General features: G+C 47.7%; 1 protein-coding gene across 1 annotated transcript in view; it reads right to left on the bottom strand.

Moving 5' to 3' along the window:
• KCND3 (potassium voltage-gated channel subfamily D member 3) overlaps nt 1-10,724 on the bottom strand; it is a 324,044-nt gene extending 313,320 nt beyond the window's left edge. Inside the window, exon 1 of the mRNA XM_007949202.2 lies at nt 9,619-10,724. Coding sequence (XP_007947393.1) covers nt 9,619-10,724 — 1,106 coding nt within the window. The remainder of the gene's footprint in view (nt 1-9,618) is intronic.
• Between the last annotated feature and the right edge of the window lie 9,532 nt (nt 10,725-20,256).

The raw sequence follows: 20,256 nt of genomic DNA, 5'->3' as shown, positions 1-20,256 counted from the left end.
TATATATATATAAAATTTTGATTTGGGTGAAAGTTTACAAAGCAAATTCACTTTCCATACAGCAGCTCACATACACTTTGTCTCATGACATTGAATATAATTTACCACAATACAACAGCTCCCCATCCACTTCCTCCCCATAGTTAACCTCTTCCCTATGTCCTTCCCTCTATGTATTCCTGCTCCCAAGCTGTCTCCCCATGCACACACAGGCCACCTATTCTCCCATGATTATTCTCTCCAAGGAGTGTATCTACCTAATGTAAAATGTTCAGCTCATATGACTATCTTTTGTTTGGCTGGAAGCCACAGAAGTGGGTTCAGTTCCAGACCTGAAAGGCAGCTAGGGGCCATAGTCTCAGTGGTTCCATCAAGCTCTATCAGACCAGTAAACCTGATCCCTTTTCTTTTTTATTTTTTTTAATGATTTTGCATTTTGCTCCACATTGTTCTCCCACTTCATCCAGGTCTCCTTTATAGATCTCCCTCCGAGTGGTTGACAGTGGTAGCCGGGCTCCATCTAGTTCTTTTGGTCTCATAATCATATAGGCTGAGGACTGTATGGTGTACCAGTCCTTGTTTGTTTCCACGCATCTTTGGTTTCCTTCATTCTTCTTTGTTCTGAACAAGGAGAGACCCACCGTTGCATCTAGATGGCTGCTTGCAAGCTTTTAAGATCCCAGTCACTACTCACCAAAGTAGGATGTGGAACAATGGTTTGTGTATACATCAAGCCAATTGAGCTTGATGTCCCCCGTGACTATGGTCCCAAGCACACAGGTTCAACTACTCACTCCCTTTGGGTAGGTAGCTGTGGCCGAGAAGTGACTACAAACTTGTCCCTTGTCAGCTCTACTACATACCTGGGAATTCTTACAGAACATACAAATACACTTGTAGAAACATTGTCTGCCAACTCTATACATGGTCTTGGGCACATTCTCTGCTGAATAGACATACCTGAATAGTTCAACCTGTCCACCCATCTATCCACTCGTATATCCATGTTTGCCTTCACTGATAATGCAGTACTGTATGTGCAGAAGGGTTCATTTTTGTTGTCTGTACCTCCCATGAACCTCTCTATGTCTTTCTCTTCCTCAAGGTCACTATGTTGATCACTCACATTTGGTACATTGCCCTTCTCTTCACCCAAACCAATACTTGTCTCTACCTATCTAACAGTGTTCCCTCCCCTCCCCTCCCACCCCTGGTAACCATTAAAGAAAATTTCCTTCCATATATAAACCCTTCCTTGACTTTTTACAATAATGGGTTAATACAATTTGTCCTTGTGTGATAGACTCATTTCACTCAGCATAATGTCCTCCAAGTTCATCCACGTTATGCAGTGTTTTGCAGATTCTACATAATTCTTTAGGGTTACATAGTATTCCATTGTGTGTATGCACCATAGTTTGGTTATCCATTCTTCAGGTGATGGACACCTAGGTTGTCTCCATCTTTCGGCTATTGTAAATAGTGCTGTGATGAATGTGGGTGTGCACGTATCTGTTCTTGTCCTGGCTCTCATTTTCAAGACAGATATTCTTTACTAATTAAGTTAAATGACAGCAGAGTCAGAGCCCTGCTGGCACAGTGATTAAAGCACTCTGCAGCTAACTGAAAGGTTGATGGCTCAAACCACCAGCTGCTCTGCCAGAGAAAGATGTGGCACTCTGCTTTTGTAAAGATTGCTGTCTTGGAAACCCTATGGGGCAGTTCTACTTTGTCCTATGGGGTCGCTATGAGTTGGAATCGATTGGATGGCAATGAGTTTATGGTAGAGTCATACTTTTAAAAACATAAACTAGGTCATGGAACTCCTCTGCTCAAAACCCTCCCATGACTCCTCATTCCAAGCAGAGGAAAAGGCAAAGTCTTTGTGGCAGACATGAGGGCCCTCCATGAGCTGCTTCCCTTATTATCTCTCCAGCCTCATCTCCTGGTACTCTTCTGTCACTTTCTCAACCATTGGAGCATTCTTGCTATCCCTTGAGCACACCAAGACCCTCCTGCCTTTGTAAATGCCTTTGTATTTGCTGTTCCCTCTACCCAGAATGAGCTCTGGTGGCATAGTGCCTAAGGCATTTAACTGCTAACCAGAAGGCTGGTGGTTCAAACCCACCAGTTACTCCTCAGAAGGAAGGCTGGGCAATCTACTTGCATAGTGATACTGCCTCAGAAACCCAAGGAGGGGTCGCAGAGTTAGATCCAACTCCACAGCAATGCATTGCGTTTGTTGCGCTGCTACCCAGAATGCTCTTCCTCGAGCTACCTACATGCCCTACTCTCTCACTGGCTCTAAACCTCTAAGCAAATATCATCTCATCTGAGAAACCCTTCCTGACACCCCAATACAAAATGCCAACCCTCCCTTCACTCCCTCTCGCACACACTCAGCACTCCTTTTCTGTCATACCACACTTTCTTTTTCTTTGTGTTATGAATTGCTAGCTGATGTGATGTATTCATTTGTTCACTTGTTTGCAGTCAGAGCTCCTCTACTAAAATATAAGCTCCATAAGAACAAAGATTTTCTTCCCTGCTGTATGCCTAGTGCATATTAGGTACTCAATAAATATTCATTTAACAAGTGGTTGAATGGAGGGAACCATCTTAGGGAGCTAGGCTTATCCATGGCTCTTTTCCTGCTCTTCCCTGGCCCCAGAGTCTGAAGGGGGAGCATGTCCAAATAGCCAAGTACAGCAGAGGACAAGGTTGGGAATAAACTTCCTTTGCAAGCCAGCTTCAATCCTACCAAGGCTAAAGTCCGAATTACAGCATGCTCTGCTTGGCCACCCTGTGTCAGCCTTACTAGAAGTGTTCTGTCTGACATTACAACATAGCTGATATCTGGGTAGCACTTCTATTGGTTCTCATGAGAGCCAGGGGATACTTGGCAAATGAGAAAACAGATGATGGGTGATTATTTATTGAAGCTTACTATCGATCAGGCCCTGTTGTAGGGACAAAGTATATAATTATTTTTGAAACAGGAATCCTGACCTTAAGTAGCTCACATCCTGGGAAAAAGCCACAGAATATGTCAAGTGACATGACAGAGGTATGCAAGGACTGCACTGGGAGCCCAGAAGAGGGTACCTTGCTCTCCTGGAGGGTCAGAGAAGGTCTTCTGGGTAGATAGTACATGGCTGAGTTTTGAAAGATACCAAGAGTTAGCCAGATGCAGGAGCAGAAGGGGTATTCCACACAGCAGGAAGAACATGAGTAAAGGCATCTTTTCTGACCCACATTTCACTTCTCTCTCCACCTTATCTTGTTTGGATTCAAAGAAGAAAATTGAGTCTCACTCAATTCATTTTGTCTGTGCCTTATATTGGGTTGATATGCAATCATAGTGCCTGTGTATTCTCATAGCCCACTATGCTGTATGCCACACAGTAGGCACTCAATATTGAATGAATGAAGCATTCCTTTTTCGGGTTCAGGTCTCGGTCTTCTCTTAGGAATCTCAGCACTAGAGATTCCAGTTAGAAATGCCAACAAAGATCAGACCTGAGGTCATTAATTCACAATAAGGGCATGATGATCTGATTCCCTTGATGGGGGACATACCACCATTTTGTTGTTGTATGCCGTCTAGTCAGCCCCGACTCATAGCGACCCCTCCTTGGGTTTCTGAGGCAGTTATCACTACGGAAGTAGGATTGCCCAACCTTCCTTCTGAGGAGTGGCTGATACCACCATTACGGAGACACTATTAGCCATTGTCCCAGGCCAAGGCCCTTGGTAACTGGGAGAAGGGTTGATGAGTTCTCATAGGCAGTGGATAAAGATGCAGCCAGAATTTTGGGAATGGAAGGGTTAACAACAACAACAACAAAAATCTTTCTGATTGGCTCTACTTTTGGTACTGGGGAAGTGAGAGGGGCATAAAGTACCCCATTCTGTGGTGTGCCTGTATTGACCCCACATCCCAGTCTCTTGTCCTCCTGGAACCTCAGGCAGGTCCCTTCTAGGATTCAGTTTTAAAGGAAAATGCTAATCACCTGGAGGCTGCTTCACGCTTGGAAAAAGTGAAAATCAATTTTGTTTTCATTAAAGTGATTTTTGGACACCGTCAAAAGCTCTCTCATCTCAGGGCAAGGGGTGACAAATAGGCTGCCGGCCTCAATTACATAACTGAACCAACTGGGCCGCAACTCACCGTCTCAGCAGGAGCCATGCTTCTCTGGGCCCTTCCCAAACCCAATTTTCCTTCCCTAAGACATCCAAGAGCAGCCTTCACTCAGCCAGGCCTGGAGCTGGCATGTGATGGCCCTGGTAGAGGCTTGCTCACAGGCTTTCCTCCTGCGTTTTCACCTCTTCCCCATGCCCCTACCTGAGCTTCCCAGAGAGACACAGCTCAAGCCATTGAGGTCAAGTGTAATGCCAAGCAAAGTCAAATAAATTTAAGAAGAAATATCTGCTTTGAAAAAGTAGATGTGATGTGCTGTTGTTGTTAGGTGCCGTCTAGTCAATTCCAACTTCTGGTGATCTTATGTGACAGAGATCACATAGGGTTTTCTTTATGGCTATAATCTTTATGGAAGCAGATAGTCAGTTCTTTCTTCTGTGAAGCTCTGGGTGGGTTTGAACTGCCAACCTTTTGGTTAGCAGCTGAGTGCTTAACCATTTGCACTACCAGGGCTCCTCAGATGTCATATAACACATTCCAAAACTAGAAATGTTGTTTCATTTAATATTGGGAGTTCACTGTTTTCCCTTCCCTAGGTTAACTAAGATAATTGAGAATTTATTTTATTTTTGGCATCAATTACAAGCACAGAAATGAATCTTTGAAGGGTGCATTTGGGAGTCCAATTGTCAAAAGGGCATAATGGAAAGTTGGGCTGAGTACTGGGGCCTTCCCCACCACACAGCAGACTGCAAGGGAAAGCCATCCTGAAGCTTTGTTGGTAATTAGGCTATTATGGTTCTTGTGTGCTTAAGGTATTTTGATATATTAAATAAGCGGCAATAATTGGCTCCAGGAGATCCCTCCCCAGAGAACACCTGAGTAACTTATAAGCAAGATCCTAGGAAAGCAGGCAGAGATGGCAACCTGAGCCAGGAAGAGATTGGCAGATCGGCCAAGGAGCTAAAAACAGTCTCTCTCCAGACTGGAAATTGGGATTCAGGGGCCAAGATTAAGAGCAAGGAGTTGTTGAAAGCAACTGGAATAGGACAGGATATTGGCACTGGTATTCCATGGCCCTTGGGGGAGAACACTGACAGGCCAACTTAGAGTAAGAAAAAGACAGGCTTTTTTGAATGATTGAACAAGGCTACAACCAACCAGGGAGTATTTCTCAGGACAGAAACAAGGCAGAGGCGAAGGGAAGGTTTCCAGGGGTTAAGCCTTTGAGACCTCCAGTATGGGCCAAGTAGGCCATCATATAGATCTGCCAAGTGTCCCAGGGGATGGATCGGCCACCAAGTGAAAGCTGTTCACCTAGGGGGCCCAGGGCTAGAGCAGAACACTCCACAGCAAGCTGGTTACAGGTCCCAAATCTTGGAGGCAAGTAGGGCCAGACTGGGTTCATCTTCAATGAGATGACAAACAGGGCTGAAAGGGACTGAGAACAGTAATATATTCTGACTCATAGTGACCATTGAGGACAGAGTAGAACTGCCCATAGGGTTTCCAAGGTTGTAGATCTTTATGAAAGCAGACTGTCTCATCTTTCTCCCATGGAGCAGCTAACCAACCTTTTGGTTAGCAGCCCAATGCTTTAACCACTATGCCACTAAAGCTATAGAGAACAGTAATAGAACAAGCAAATGGAGAAGGCACCCCATTCACACTGATCCATCCAGTAAAAAGCATTGCACCAAGCACCTGGTATGTATAGCCAACCAAAGAGCTTGGTGATGGTGCAAAGTGCCAGCTCAGGTCAAAGTCAAAGACGCCCAAGCCAGCATTCAGTTCACCAGCCAGGGGAGAGGCAAAAAGAGTCTGTGTTCCCACTACTTACCTGAAGTTAAGGAAGATACTACTGTATTCGTTTCCCAGTACTGCTGTAACAAAGTATCATAAACTGGGTGGCTTAAAACAACAGAAATTTATTATCTCGTAGTTCTGCAGGTTAGAAGTTTGAAATCATGGCAGGGCCACACTCTCTCTAAAGGCTCTATAGGAATTCCTTGTCTTTTCTTAATTGCTGATGGTTTCTGGAAATCCTTGTTGTTTCCTGGCTTGTAGTTGTAGCCCTCCTATCTCTGCCTTCATCTTCTCATGGCCGTCTTCCCTACCCCACCCCCGCATCTCTGTCTCTTCTCTTCTTTTTATATCCACTCATATTGGATTAGCACCCTCCTACCACCAGTATAACCTTAGTTTAACTTAGCTAACAGCATCTTCAAAGACCCTATTTCCAAACAAGGTCACATTCACAGGTACTAGGGGTTAAGACATAACATATCTTTTTGGGGAACACAGCTCAATCCATAACAATGACTACATACTTCCTTTCTTGCTCATTTGCTTCTTTTTCCATAGGCTAGACATTCTGAAGCATGTCATGTTGTCATGTGCCATCGAGTCAAACCCGACTCATAGTGACCCCTCCTTGGGTTTCCGAGGCAGTATCACTATGGAAGTAGGATTGCCCAACCTTCCTTCCGAGGAGTGGCTGGTGGGTTTGAACTGCCAGCCGTCTGGCATAAGGAAGGGAAAACTAACTTCCTTACTGCCAGGTGTGGTGTGATGAGGTCTACAGTACCCACTGTCAAAGGAAGTAGGCCTGCAGAGGACCCCTCTCCCCAACACAGGTATCCTTTCCTTCCTCTTTGCCTTCACTCTGTGGAGAAGTCCACCTGCTCCATCCCCCTGCCATCTAAGAAAGCAAATATGAAGTCAAGATCGTCTACCTCCAAACCTGGACTTGCCCCCCTTGATCTACAGGATATCAGTGGTTTCCCCAGCGGCAATAACACACTGGATTTTGCTATGAATGGAGCCATTAATTTCTAAGACAGTGTTTAAATGAGTCAGAAGGAAACGTTTCATTTCTGAAATCTCACTGGGCTGGTGCTTTCTTGAATAGGTAAACATAGGACATTCTGAGACTAATAAAAAAGTATTTCCTGATACATGCTACAAAATTAATGAGCTTTGAAAATATTATGCTGAGTGAAATAAGTCAGTCACAAAAGAACAAAATCTGTATGATCCTACTTACATGAGAGATCTAGAACAGGCAAAAGTATGGAGATCAAAGTTCATTAGTAGTTACCAGGGGTGGGTTGGATGGAAAAGGAAAGGAAGACGTGATGCTTAGGGGACCCTGAGAATCTGTTAGAGGTAATAGAACAACATGATAAACATAATTAATGTCACTGAATTGTACGTGTGAAGATTGTTGAGATGGTGAATGCTCTGTTACATCTATATTTACCACACACACACACAAAAAAAAAAAAAATTGAAAAAAAAACAAACCATAAAAGTGATGACCCTGAAGGGGCCTTGATTGCATAGGAACAAGTTGGGTGGTAGAGTGAAAAGGGAAAAGGCACTGATGACAGTCAGATAGTATTTGAAAATCAGCTCTATCCCCTCATCAGCTCTGTAACTATGGAAAATTTATTGAACCTCTCTGAGCCTCAGCATCTGCATCTTTAAGGTGCATATCAATTTTCCTATTTTACAGGGCTGCTATGAAGACTTAAAGAGATAATGATATATGCAAAGTGCTAAGCACACTGGTGACACATAGTAGGTATCCAGATACTGTTATATTACTACTACTACTAATAATAATTATACTAATAATAAAAAGCAATAAGCAGGTGGCCACTGAGGTTTCCATTGTTTTGTGAAATGATCCTATTTTAATTCTGATGCCTATCTACCTGCCCTGTTTTTTTTTCCCCCATGGCAGTGCAGAAGCATCATGCTAGCCTTATTAGTCTCATCAAGGGGCATTTGAGGGCCTTGGATAGTCCAAGCCAGGTCAGGAAGATAACTGGGGCTCCTGGCTGTAGATAGGGTCTCCTTCAGGAAGGTGAAAGGATGGCCAAGGTTAGCCTGGAAGGGGCAATGGGGCATTCTTCTCCTGACACCTGCAGCCAGTCCCCACTCATTTTACTCCATAACATCCCACTCTGCCAAAAGCCCACACCTGCTACCTGAGCCAAAAGAGACAAGGTCAAATGACAAGAAACATACTTATGCACCCTGGCTGAGCAGCTATTGGAAGATAGGGGTGGGGGGAGCAGGATGGCTTCTATCAGACAGACTAAAGGTAAAAGGAATGCCCCCATCAAACCTTGTCTCCACAAATGTATGGTCAACACCCCTTGCTCTCCCGCTTGCTTTTCCCACCCCATCCCATATGGCAGAATAACAAATGTAATCACTTTAAAAGGTCCCATCACCTGCTCAGTCATTCCCAATAAGCACACACAGCACTATGGAAAAAAAAAAAAAAACGTCACCACTGCCATAGGGTTTCAGCCAGGAAAAAATCAAATCACCAGGACTCCACCAACTGAATCGTCAAAGACCAAATAAAAAGCTTCATGAATTCTCCATCAGCAATATAACACTTCCTGGCCTAAGCAAATATAGGCCCAGAATGTGAATGTGAAAGGATTTCACATTAGCCTCAACAGCTTCCAACGGCTGAAGCAGAAACCCCTAAGAAATACATATCTCCATAAAGCTGCCCTTATTGGCTTTAATCCTGTTAGGGTGAGGACCGTAATCTCCTTCCTGAGCCTCCTTCTTCTGATGAAAAGCTTCACATCCCAGCCCCATAAATACATTTCCGTGACCTCAGCTGGAGAGAAGACCTAGGAGAGATGGAAGAGACGGAGTCACCTGTGACCTCACTGAGTGTCTCTCCCTCTGTCTGATGATATGTCTGCTTCTGTGCCTGACCACATGATCTATTAAGACCACCTCATAATCACCCAAGTAGGCCAGGTCATTCAATCACAGACTCAGGCTGAGGAAGCAAGACCAGTCCTCCTTCACTGGGAAAAAAACAAATCAGGCACCTCACATCTTAGAAAACCCAAGTTCAGAGTCACTTAGATTAAAGTCTGTTCAGAGCTACTGTGCATCTGTGGGAGCAGAAAAGTAAGGCAAGAGAGAAAACAGTCTACAAATATACTGCAAAGAAGAAATGCAGGAAGGATCCAAAAAGCTGGCTCTCAGTGTCTTCTGTTAATGGAAATCCATACCCTGCTTACAACGACAACACTCACCAAACTTCTTACAGCCCTCTTCCTTCCCACCCACAGAGATATAAGAATGCAACCATCACCCACCCCCCTATAAACACACATACACACACACACACACACACACACACACACACAGAAAGCATGGCTGAAAAAGGAAATGGTGACTTATGTTACCAAGTTTCAGAAAGTGCATGTCCCACCCCCAAAAGAAAACTCAATTCAGAGCAAGCTACCACTCCCAAACAAATCACTCATATGCTTTCTTCTTCTAATGGCAGGACTTCCCTTACTACCAAAACTTAGGTAAGAAATTCCACCCTCCCTCCTCCATTCTGATGCTACCCAAAGTGTCATGGTCCTTTGATTTACAGGTTGTTCTACAACCCCCACTCCTCTTCTAGTGCATGCGTGCAGACTTACCCCAGTGTGGTCATGGTGACGATGGTGTACCAAAAGGAGGCAGGGATGCTCGTGAACTTGCTGGCTGAGGAGCCTTTCTCAGCATAAAACATCACAGTGGCAAAGATGATGATGGCCATGGTGAGGGAGAAGAGCAGAAAGCCAAGTTCGGAGGCACAGCTCTTCAGTGTATAACCCAGGATCCGCAAGCCCTGGGAGTGGCGGGAGAACTTGAAGATTCTGAAGACGCGGAAGACCCGGAGTGTGACAAAGGCGCCAGACACGTCCTCATTGTTGGTCATAACCAGACCGATGTAATACGGCATGATGGCCACCACATCAATGATGCTCATCACACTGCGGATGAACCGGTAGCGGCTGGGTGCCGCAAAGAGCCGGAGGAGGTACTCCACTGTGAAAATCATGACACAAGCAGTGTCCAGGCAAAAGAAGGCCACTGAGTAGCGCTCTCCACATGGCAGCTCCTTGCTCCCAGGCACTGTGCCACATGGTACTGTCTCCACCACATTGGTGATGACAGAGACGGCAATGAAAAAGCCAGTCACATAATAGAAGACCAAGGCCAGTGTGCTGGTATGGGGGTTCTCAAAAGCCCGCCACATGGTCTGGCGGAAGCTGAGTGAGGGCATGGACTCCTGGTTGTTCTCCGAGTCATTGTCATCCATAAGTCGCTCAGCATTCTCCCTCTTGCGATCTTTGTACTCCTCATAGCAGCAGTCTCCTATAATCTCAGGGAGGATGCCATAGAAAGCGAGCTCATCATCATAGGCAGAAATGCATTCGTACCGTGGGTAGTGTAGCTTCCCTGTGCGGTAGAAGTTGAGGACACAGCGAAATACTTCTGGGTCCCGGTCAAAGAAGTACTCCTTGGTGTCCTCATTGAAGAAGAACTCCTTTTCCGTGCTGCCCAGAAGGGTGTCCGGGTAGCGCTCCAATGTGGTCCGCCAGGTCTGGAACCTCCGCCCACTCACATTGAGGATGATCAGTTCATCCTGCCGCTTGTTCTTGTCAGCTGGGGCAAGGGGCATGGGGCAGTTGGCCACTGGCATCCACCCGATGGCCGCAGCCCGGGCAAAAGGCAGCCAGGCTGCAACTCCAGCCGCCATGGTGACTCCAGCTCTTGGGCCGGGAACTGTTTGGACACTTTGCACACCAGCTTGGAGTTAGTTCAGTGACCCCTGGGAGACAGAAGGAAACAAAAGAGAAGGAGGTGAGTCTAGGATTGATCTGAAGGTGGGAACTGACATACAGGAAATGGTCATTGGCAAAAAGTCTCAACAGTGAAATAATTAAAATGAAAAATCACCACATAAGAGCAAACATCTAGATTCTTTTCCGTTCTCTCTATGTTAGGGAGAGCATCTAGCATGAGGCAGTGCATGCAATGTGGGATCACCAGATGTTGTTGACTGTCTGACAAACTGTCAAGTTCCAAGAGGGCTCAGGAGCATTTGGAGGGAAAGCCTCTTTAGCAGGAAGATCTGAGAAGATGCAGGTAATAATCAGCTCTGAAAGGTTATGGTGTTATTACGAATTTAAATTGGGAGAGGGTAAATGAGTTCTCATTAAACGAATTTAAAAGTGGGATAAACATGTTAATTTTTATTTCTCTCTTCACCTACCAGGGCAATCAAGGATGGGATATGGATTAAGATGATCAGGTAAACACGTTCTTTCTACTCAACTCTTCACTGGTAAGGAGGCAGTTGGGGTTGCCCATTCTAGAAAATTCTTTGAGAGTGAAGGTGACTACAGTAGACCCAAGCTTGTTGATGCTCTGTCCCCATCTCCCATGGAGAAGGCTATCTTGGTACCGTACTACCTTGTGGGACAACTGACTGTCAATCCTTGACTTGGCAACCTAGTGTCCAGCTGTGACCCATAGAGCCATGATGAGAAGATTTTGGAGAAGCTGTTAGGGTGACTTCATTTCTTGGTTCACCTGACTTCCATGCACTGTCCTTCTCCTACCCTAGAGGAAGCCAATCCAGGTTCCCTCCCATCTCCAGATCCTCTTCTCCTGTTACCATCTGCCCACCATTTGTAGTTCCCTTAGGTTATATAACAATACTTCTCTATCCTTTCCCAGCCTCTCTCACCTGACCCCCACTTTACCTTTGGAGATTCCTCCAGAGTTGGGCCACCTTTTCCCTCCACCCTCAGGTCTCTAAACCACACTATGTATGTCCTTCTCCATCATCAGTGTGCATGAAGGAAACAATGGTGTGAAGAAGTATATCCAGCTTTGAGAAATAGATTTACCTTCCCAAATCTGGCTTTTTAAAGATGATAGTCAAATGACTCTGCAGTCCCCAAATGTATACCATCTGGGGGAAGACATGTGCTGACTCAGAAACACATGTAACAGCAATGGAAAATGGTTGGGGTTGACACAGTCTTGTGCACCAATCCTAAATTGATAATCCAGAACAACTCCTAACTCAGAATTATATGGACCCTCTGGAATTCAATTGGTTGCATTCTAAGTTTAAATAAATGAGGTAGAGGTGAGCCTTGGAATTTTTTTCGGTTATACAAAGACTTGTAATGGGATTTGATCTTCATCTTTCACTGTAAGTCCCCTCACCTTCTACTGAGACCCAATCCCTCTAGGTTTTTCAAATCTTTATCAATAGTCCCTTCTCCCACTCCTGAGCTGCCACTGGACTTTCCCACTTGGCTGCCTCTGAAACTGGACAGGTTTAAATCAAACCCACCTCCTTGTAACAAGTTGCTGTTCACCTCTTGGTCATGGCATCCCTGACCCCAGGCCTGTCACCTTGGGCATCTTCCTTATTTTTTTAATAATGTATCCTGTCACCCCCATTATAGCATAAATTCCCTCAGGCCTCCTTCCCACTGGCCTGCTTGTCCCCTATACACCCCACCTCATTTCTCTTGTTCCATTGAAATCCATTCCACTCAGAGTAATCCTCCAAAATGAAGATTCTGATTGTGTGCCCTGCCTTCATCTAGCCTACATCATAAAATCCAAACTCTTTGGCTTGGAGATCTAGCACTTCCACAAATGGATACTGGCTTAACATTCCAGACTAATGTCCCATGCACACACATCTCAGCCTACAACGATAAGATTACAGACTGGTTCATGCACAGAAACTGTGGGTATCTGTCTCTTTGTTCTGTCTAGAATATCCTTCCCCTTCACCCCTCCTATCTGAATTCTACCTGTTCATCAAGAAGCCACTCTCTCCAGGTGCCTCCTCTCCCCACTGTGGGACTCGTTCCTTCCTTTGGGCTCTTGCACCTATTTGCCCATTTTCTCTAGCACCTCTCACCCTCTTGCCTGTGTGGTTGTTGCTGTCATTAGCTGATGATGAGTTGACCCTTGACTCATGGCAACCCATGCACAATGGAACAGAATGCTGCCCAGTCTTGCACCATCCCCATAATCGGTTGCATTTACGACTGTTGCAACCCACAATGGCTAATTTCAGTGGCTAATTTTCAAACTTTTCTTCCTAGTCTGCCCTAGGCTGAAAGCTCCACTGGAATCCGCTCAGCATCACAGAAACATGCAAATCTCTAATGAGAGATGTGTGGCTGTACATGAGGTCATTGGCCAGGACTGCAAACACTTTATAAATGTCTTACTAATAACAATGGCTAAAATTAATGAAACATTTACTCTGTGCCGAGCAACATACTGTGCTTCGCATGGATTAAATACTTACAGCAATGCTAGAAGGGAAATTCTACCTTGTCCTATTCCATAGATACGGAAAACTACGGCTTACTGAAATGCAGCAGTTGGCCAGCCCAAAAGAGTACAACAGGGATTCTAGCTTAGGCAGTTTGACTCCTGAAGCATTTTGCTATATCACCTCTCAAGGTCTCCCTATAAATGAAAATAACAGCAGCTGAAATTTATTTAGAGCTGACTTTGTGCCAGAGACAGTGCTATTCTTCCATTTTGCCGCCTCATATAAGCTCTTAAAGAGCAAAGACCATGATGCCTCAATTTTTATACCACTTAACCCAGGAGGAGCTCTGAAGGACCTCTGGTGGTGTAGTGGTTACAGCATTCAGCTGCTAACTAAAAGGTCATAGATTCGAACCCACTAGCAGCTCTGCATGACAAATATGAGGCAGTCTGCTTCCATACAGATTTACAGCCTTGGAACCCCTATGGGGCAATTCTACCCTGTCCTAATGGGTTGCTATGAGTTAGAATCGCCTCAATGGCAATGGGTTTGTATGTTTTTTCTTTTAACCTAGGATGTAGCAGAATGCATTGCATCAGCTGGTGCTCAAACTGGGAATCCTAGTTTGATAGACTCTATTTGCATTCCATCGATTTTACTCCACGCCTTGCTAATGTATTTCAGTGGTTTTCAAGCATGGGCATTCTCTCTCCAAACAGACAGTAAGCTCTGAAGACAGATCTGAACCAGAAGATTCCAATTTGCGTGTCTCTGCTTCCAACTTACTGTGACCTCAGTCAAATTTTCTCAGGGAGCTGATCTCTGCCTCAGTTTCCCCACATGCATGCTAAAGAGGAATAATCACAGGTCCCTCTGCTCCCATTTAGATGCTACAGAAACAATAGGAATGACAATGACATCTCCCATAAATGGCACCACTCAGAGAGTAGAAAAACAGCACAGGCCTGGTTATGTAAACTGATGAAACAACTAGGGGATCAGTCATCCACAACAGTGGTTAATCCACTTGCTGCTGGTGCAAGATTTGGGAGCATATTCTGTGTACTCTATACCTGTTTTCAAGAAATTCACCCTTACAGCTAACTAACTATACGTCCTTCAGATTACTAGAATTTGTACTGAGCATTAAGTGGCAAAGGAAGTTTGGAAAGCAAGCCCACAATTCAAAAATTAGTCACAGATAACTCTAATTCAGATTTAATTAACATTATAGAGCACTGAAAATGCTCTGGGCACTGTTCTAGGCACTTTTCACACAGGATGCCATTTAATCCCTGCAAAATCTTATGACATAGGTACTTCCGCCTGAAAGTTTCAGATAAAGAGGCTGAGACTCAGCCAGGTTCCTTCAAAGCGAGTAAGTTCCACAGATGTAAGAGTCAGCTATGATTCAAATGGAGTCCCTGGGTGGCACAAATGCTTCAGTGCTCAACTACTAACTGAAAGGTTGGTAGCTGAACACACCTAGAGGCAGTGCGGAAGAAAGGCCTAATGAAGAAAGGTCATACATAGCCTTGACAACCCTTCTCTGTTACACTAGGTTCCATGAGTCGGAATTGACTTGATGGCAATTGGTAACTGGTATGATTCAAATAGACAATCGCTCAGCTCACTGTCAAATGGCTTTCCTGATCCAGTATAGCCAACTACTGATTCTCTTGATGGAGAAAACAAAATGTAGAGACTCCGCCTACCCTTCCCCAGACAGCAAAGAGCACTGGGCAAGGAGTCAGGAGCATTCCAGTCTCAGTTCTATCCCAAACTTCTGAAAGCTAGTCACTGTCACTCCTGGAGCCTGAGAGTCCTCATCGGTAAAATGAGAGAACAGTACTTTCAGATACCACAAGAAATAGGAACGACACTTTCTATGGCAATGAAAATAATAGCAGCTGACAATTATCCTTGAGTTTCTGGGATCTAGGACATCCAGGCGATAGCCCTAGCCTAATCTTCTCTTCATGACAGTTGCCCATGCAAAGTGGAAAGACAGCATCCAGACTTCTTGCTGTGGGTACAGAGTGAGGTTGAGCCTCACCTTAGCCAAGTGAGTTCTGGCAATTCCTGATGAGGCTGGTGCCCAGAACCTGCATTGCTCAGAACCCACAGTAATTAGAAGCCTGGTGCACCCACATAACACCTAACTGCCCTCCTGGAGAATAAAGAGGGCCAGGCTCCTGGACCCTAGACTTCTGACCTTGCTGTTGTTAGCCGCTGTTGAGTTGGCCTGGACTCATGACGACCTCATGCACAATGGGATGGGACTGCTGAGAGTCATAGGGTTTTCATTGGTTGATTTTTAGAAGTAGATTGCCAGACTTTTCTTACTAGTCTGTCATGGCCTGGAACCTCTGCTGAAACCTATTCAGCATCACAGCAATACACAAGCCTCCACTGAGGGATGGTGGTAGCTGTGTTTGAGATACACTGGCTAGGAATCGAACCCAGGTCTTCCATACAGTAGGTGAGAGTTCTCCCACTGAACTACAACTGCCCTCTCTGACCCTTAACATCTCTGTTTTCAGGTTAGAGCTTAGAGAGTCTAAATCTTGAGGGGGTTCGAGTGGCAAAGAGAAAGAGACCACTGAGCCAGAAAGCACTCTGTAGAAACTTGCTTGGGCCAGACATGTAGCTCTGATCCTGAGAACCCACACTCTTTTCCCTTCCATTCTCTTGGTGCTATTCTCCTCTGCCTCCCAGGCTTCAATACTTGCTACTGCCCCTGCCAACCCAACCCCATCACCTGACCCTCTCCACTCCACACAAATCTTCTCTTCTCCAAGGGCCATGAGTATTTCACAAGCTGCTTTCATACAAATAATTGAAAGCTCAGGGGAAGGAAAAAATAGCCCCTCTCTATCAATCATAGAAGACCCTGGTTCCAAGGCCAAACCATTACCTCATGCATTAATCCAGGACAATCTTCCCTAAGAAGGCCAGGCAAGCACCTGACTATTTCTAGAGGCTCAGTCCCTGCTAAAAGGTAGAAAAAAGGAGCAAATGCTCCGCTGGCTACTCTATGTGTATATGGGGAGGGGAGAAAAGGGCTTGGAGTCTAGGGATAAGAAAGGGAGGGAAAGTGTCCCACCGGATAAAATGACCAAGGTCATACCAACCACACCCTCCACACAGCTCTGCAGGCATGACCCGGTTCAAGTGGGGCTTCTCCAGTGGTTCACATGGCAGTGCTCACCCCCTGACAGGCACCAACACCTCCTGGAGCCGGCCTGGGTATAAATTCCTGCAACAGGCACAACAGTGCGGCCCCATTTCCAGCCAATGGCACTGCACATGCTTAAAATGCCAAGGTTTTACTAGGACGTGGACGCCTTACAAATGAAAAATCTGAAGCTATTTTTGTTTTTGGCAGAAGAGTTTGACAGTGGGAACGATGGGGGGGGGGCTGGGGGAGAGACATTTAAAACAGGTGAGCTCTGAAACGATAAAGGTGAAAAACCCTTAGGAGAGGAAAACATTTTCCGCCTCCCTTGCTGGAAAAAGTCAGCTGCCCCACGAAACAGCTTTCGTTCTTGAGGTAGAGGGTTGAAAGCGGGTAGAGTGATGAGACAGCCTGTCCTGAGGTTCTACACCTAATGTGAGCATAGACACAAGGCAGCAAAGCATCACACCATTAGCGATTGCCCTTCAATGACCTCAGCAAAGTGATGGGGGTAGAGAGGCTCCAGAAACTTTTATTTTCCACAATCTTACATTATATCTCTTAGCCCAGAATGGGGTCAGGGAAGGGCCAGGATGGTCCAGGGGCTTTCTCCTGCCCACAGCATTTGCATAAACAGACATGAAACTGACAGGGTGAACCAGGCCCAGGATCTTTAGGCACAAGGCTGAGACACACACATAGATCCTCTTCTCCCACGTTGCCTCTCCTAGGCTAGCCAGAGCACTTTTCTGAACTCTCTCCAGCAAAAGCGAACAAGCTACCAATCTTTTTTCCTCTGGGGATCCCTTTTTACTTGCATTTTGTTCCATTCAAGTAGCCTATATAGAAAAACAAACACATCATTTGCTCTCATGTCCACACCGGGAAATGTACAGATGGTTTGCATTGAATTCCTACATGCCCAGTGCCCTTTCTATAGATATTAAACATGCAAGCTCCTTTGAAGTAAAGGTAAACTGTATAAACAGTATAAATTTAATCATCAGGTACGTTCATGCAAAATACCAACGCACACCATATAGCAACACATCCCTGGTCTCACAAACAAATCACATCGTGCCTAGGACCACAAGAAAGTTCAGACGCCCTCTCATAGGAGATGCAACGGAACCTTCCCTTTGCTATAAGATAACAGATCCAAAACCTCAGCCTGTTGCTGACAAATCAGGGCTGCCCAGGATAAAAGCAGAACATCTTGGATTTGATTCAAATGTCAACACTAAGCAAGCGCAGGAATTTAGTTGATTCCAGGTAACTTCTATGCCCAGCCCTTTCCGTTTCCCACCTCCAGTGTAAACACCTCACAAAGTGAGGCTTTTGAACCCCCTCTCTCAGGCCGCTTTGGCCTCCAGTATCATTTAGAGACCTTTCCCAGAGCTCATGGGGTGAAAGTGGAGTCGGGCAGGACCAGATGTGAGGGCCCCTAGTCTCTGGTAGGCACACTGCCGGCTTGCGGGCTGGAGAACTTTGCGAAGCGCCCCAAACCGTTCCCTGCTTCCAACCTCAGCCATTTCTCTCCTTCTCCCCTCACAAAGAGCGGGGAACCGAGCAAGCCGTCGCCACCTTCCGCCGGATCCCGGGGCGCTGCCTCTGGCACCCCTCGAGGGAAGGAAGGCCAATGGAAAGAGGGCACAGGTTCACACCCCCACCCCAAACCTCACGTCGCTTCGCTGCCCGGAGGTGGCTACAAGGCCGAAGACAACCGACACCCCCGAGCCAGCTGTCTGCTCCCTCAAGGCGCAGGCCCCACCCCCAATCCTTCCGGCTCCCCAGCGCCCACCCACCCAGGAGCGGGGGTGGGAAGGTGCCGCGTGGGCAGCTGGAGCAACAGGCGTGGGAGCAGAGCTCCTCGCACTTCCTGCTTCCAAAAGACTCGGTCGGGTCCCTCTTACCTTCGGCGAAGAAAGCCCCGGGCCCCGCGCCCCGCGCGCACAAGGAAACTGCGGCGGGTAGCCAGGGGCCGCGGAGGCGCCGAGCGCCCAGCAGTGCGGGAAAGCGCCAAGCAGCCACCGCTCGCGCGACTCCTCCTCGCCAGCGAAGTCTCGCTCGCTTTCTCTCTCGCTCGGTCGGTTCGTGCGTCCGTCGGTCCGTGGGTCCCTCCCTCCCCCGCCGCTCCAGCTCTGGATCGGCAGCGCGTCCCCTCCCCGCCTCGCCGCTTCGCTCGCGGGCTCGCGGGCTCCCTCCTCGCTCGCTCCCAGCCCCCGCCGCTGCCGGCGCCGCGCGGAGCGGAGCCCGGCGGGCCACCGGCTGCCAAGCGAGGTCCTTCTCCCGAGGGGGGAGGCAGAGGGGGCGCGGCGCAGGCGGAGCGGAGAGTCCGGGGGAGGCGGCGAGGCTGCGCCCTCGGCTCCCTACGGATGCACGCCGCGGAGCGGCCCCAGGCCAGGCCGGAGAGCGCAGAGGCTCAGGCAGCTGAGAGAGAGATAAGGAGGACCGCGGAGCCTCGCCGCGGGAGGGTGCCCAGGGCGAGGGCGTGAGAGGGGGAGTGACTGCGCGCGAGAGGGTGTGTGTGAGTGTGTGTATGTGTGTGTGTATAGAGGGGCGCGCGCGTGAGCGGAGATTGGGGGGCGGGGAGACAAGGCAGAGCCTGGTGCGTCTCTCCGGGCGAGTGGAGGAATCCTAGGGTGTGCCTGGAGGTGATGGAGTGTGCCGACGCGGGTGTGAGCGCGTGTGCCGGGGAGGGTGGGCATGGGGATGAGCGTGGCAAGGTGAGCTCGGCTTGGAAGTGGGGGCGGAGTGAGGAGTACAGCGTGAGCACGAGCTCCGGAGCATGTGTGGCTGAGAAACCGGGAAGAGGTGACTGGGAGCGCTGGAAAGAGGTGACAGGCAGCGCCGGCATGTGCGCGCGTGAGGTCTGTGTAGACCTAGCTAGTGTCTCTTTTTCATCGACTGTCCACGTAGCACCAGCACCTGCTTGCGACCGAGCCCGGCTACCTGGCGAGGTGGAGCCGGCTTGTGCGCAGGCTTCCAGGCTCTCACGCCTTAGCAACGGGTGTCTGGGCTGGAGTGATCCCAGAGCGGACTCAGATGGCCCTTACCCACTCGCCTGCTGGAGCTGGAGAAGCCATGGCCTGAAGGTCTGGATTCGCCTTCCTGTCCCACCACGTGTACCAAATACTCAGAATCGAGTCAGGACTTGAGAGGGTGAACTGTCACACCCAAGCAGGTCCCCTTCATCCTGGAACCGGCCCAGCCCTTGGGTCCCTCCCAGAATCCCATGGATTCCCACTGCCCCACGTTTTGGCCCAGGACTTGGAGCGAGAGTTCCGCACGTGCCCACAGAGCGGACCTGATGAAGTCTGGAAACATCCGGGAGAGAGTGGTGTCCAGCCCAGACTCCCACTATCCTGGCTGTGGTGCACAGAGGGCGCAGTCTGTGCGACTGTGCTGACCTGCGGTTCCGGCTTCCCTAGTGTCTCCGCCTCAGCACCCAGGATTGCGGGATCTAGGCCTGGCTCTCCGAAGGCGAGGCGTCTTCGCGCCTCAGCAGGGACCAGAGCATTTGGCTCGGAATGCTTATAATAACGATTATAATTGTGGTTCTGAGTGCCCAGGAGTGTGTGTGCCTGAGATCGAGACCCAGAGAAAAGCTAAGTGCGCTGCCGGGGAGAGTGCGTTTGAAGGCACAGCTGTAGTTCAGGTTCTTTATCTCCCCAGGTCAAGCTTCTGGCTTGTTAGAATCCCTAGTCCTGCTCAAAATGAGGGGTCCTAAGTCCCCATGCGCACCTGGCAGCTCAGAGCCCCTGAGTCACCCACCCCTCTTCCCAGAGCCCCTCT

Source organism: Orycteropus afer, unplaced genomic scaffold (assembly GCF_000298275.1).
Source record: "Orycteropus afer afer isolate SDZICR_OR568_19922 unplaced genomic scaffold, OryAfe1.0 scaffold00010, whole genome shotgun sequence".
NCBI lineage: Eukaryota > Metazoa > Chordata > Mammalia > Tubulidentata > Orycteropodidae > Orycteropus > Orycteropus afer.
This window is presented reverse-complemented; position numbering and strand designations above follow the sequence as displayed.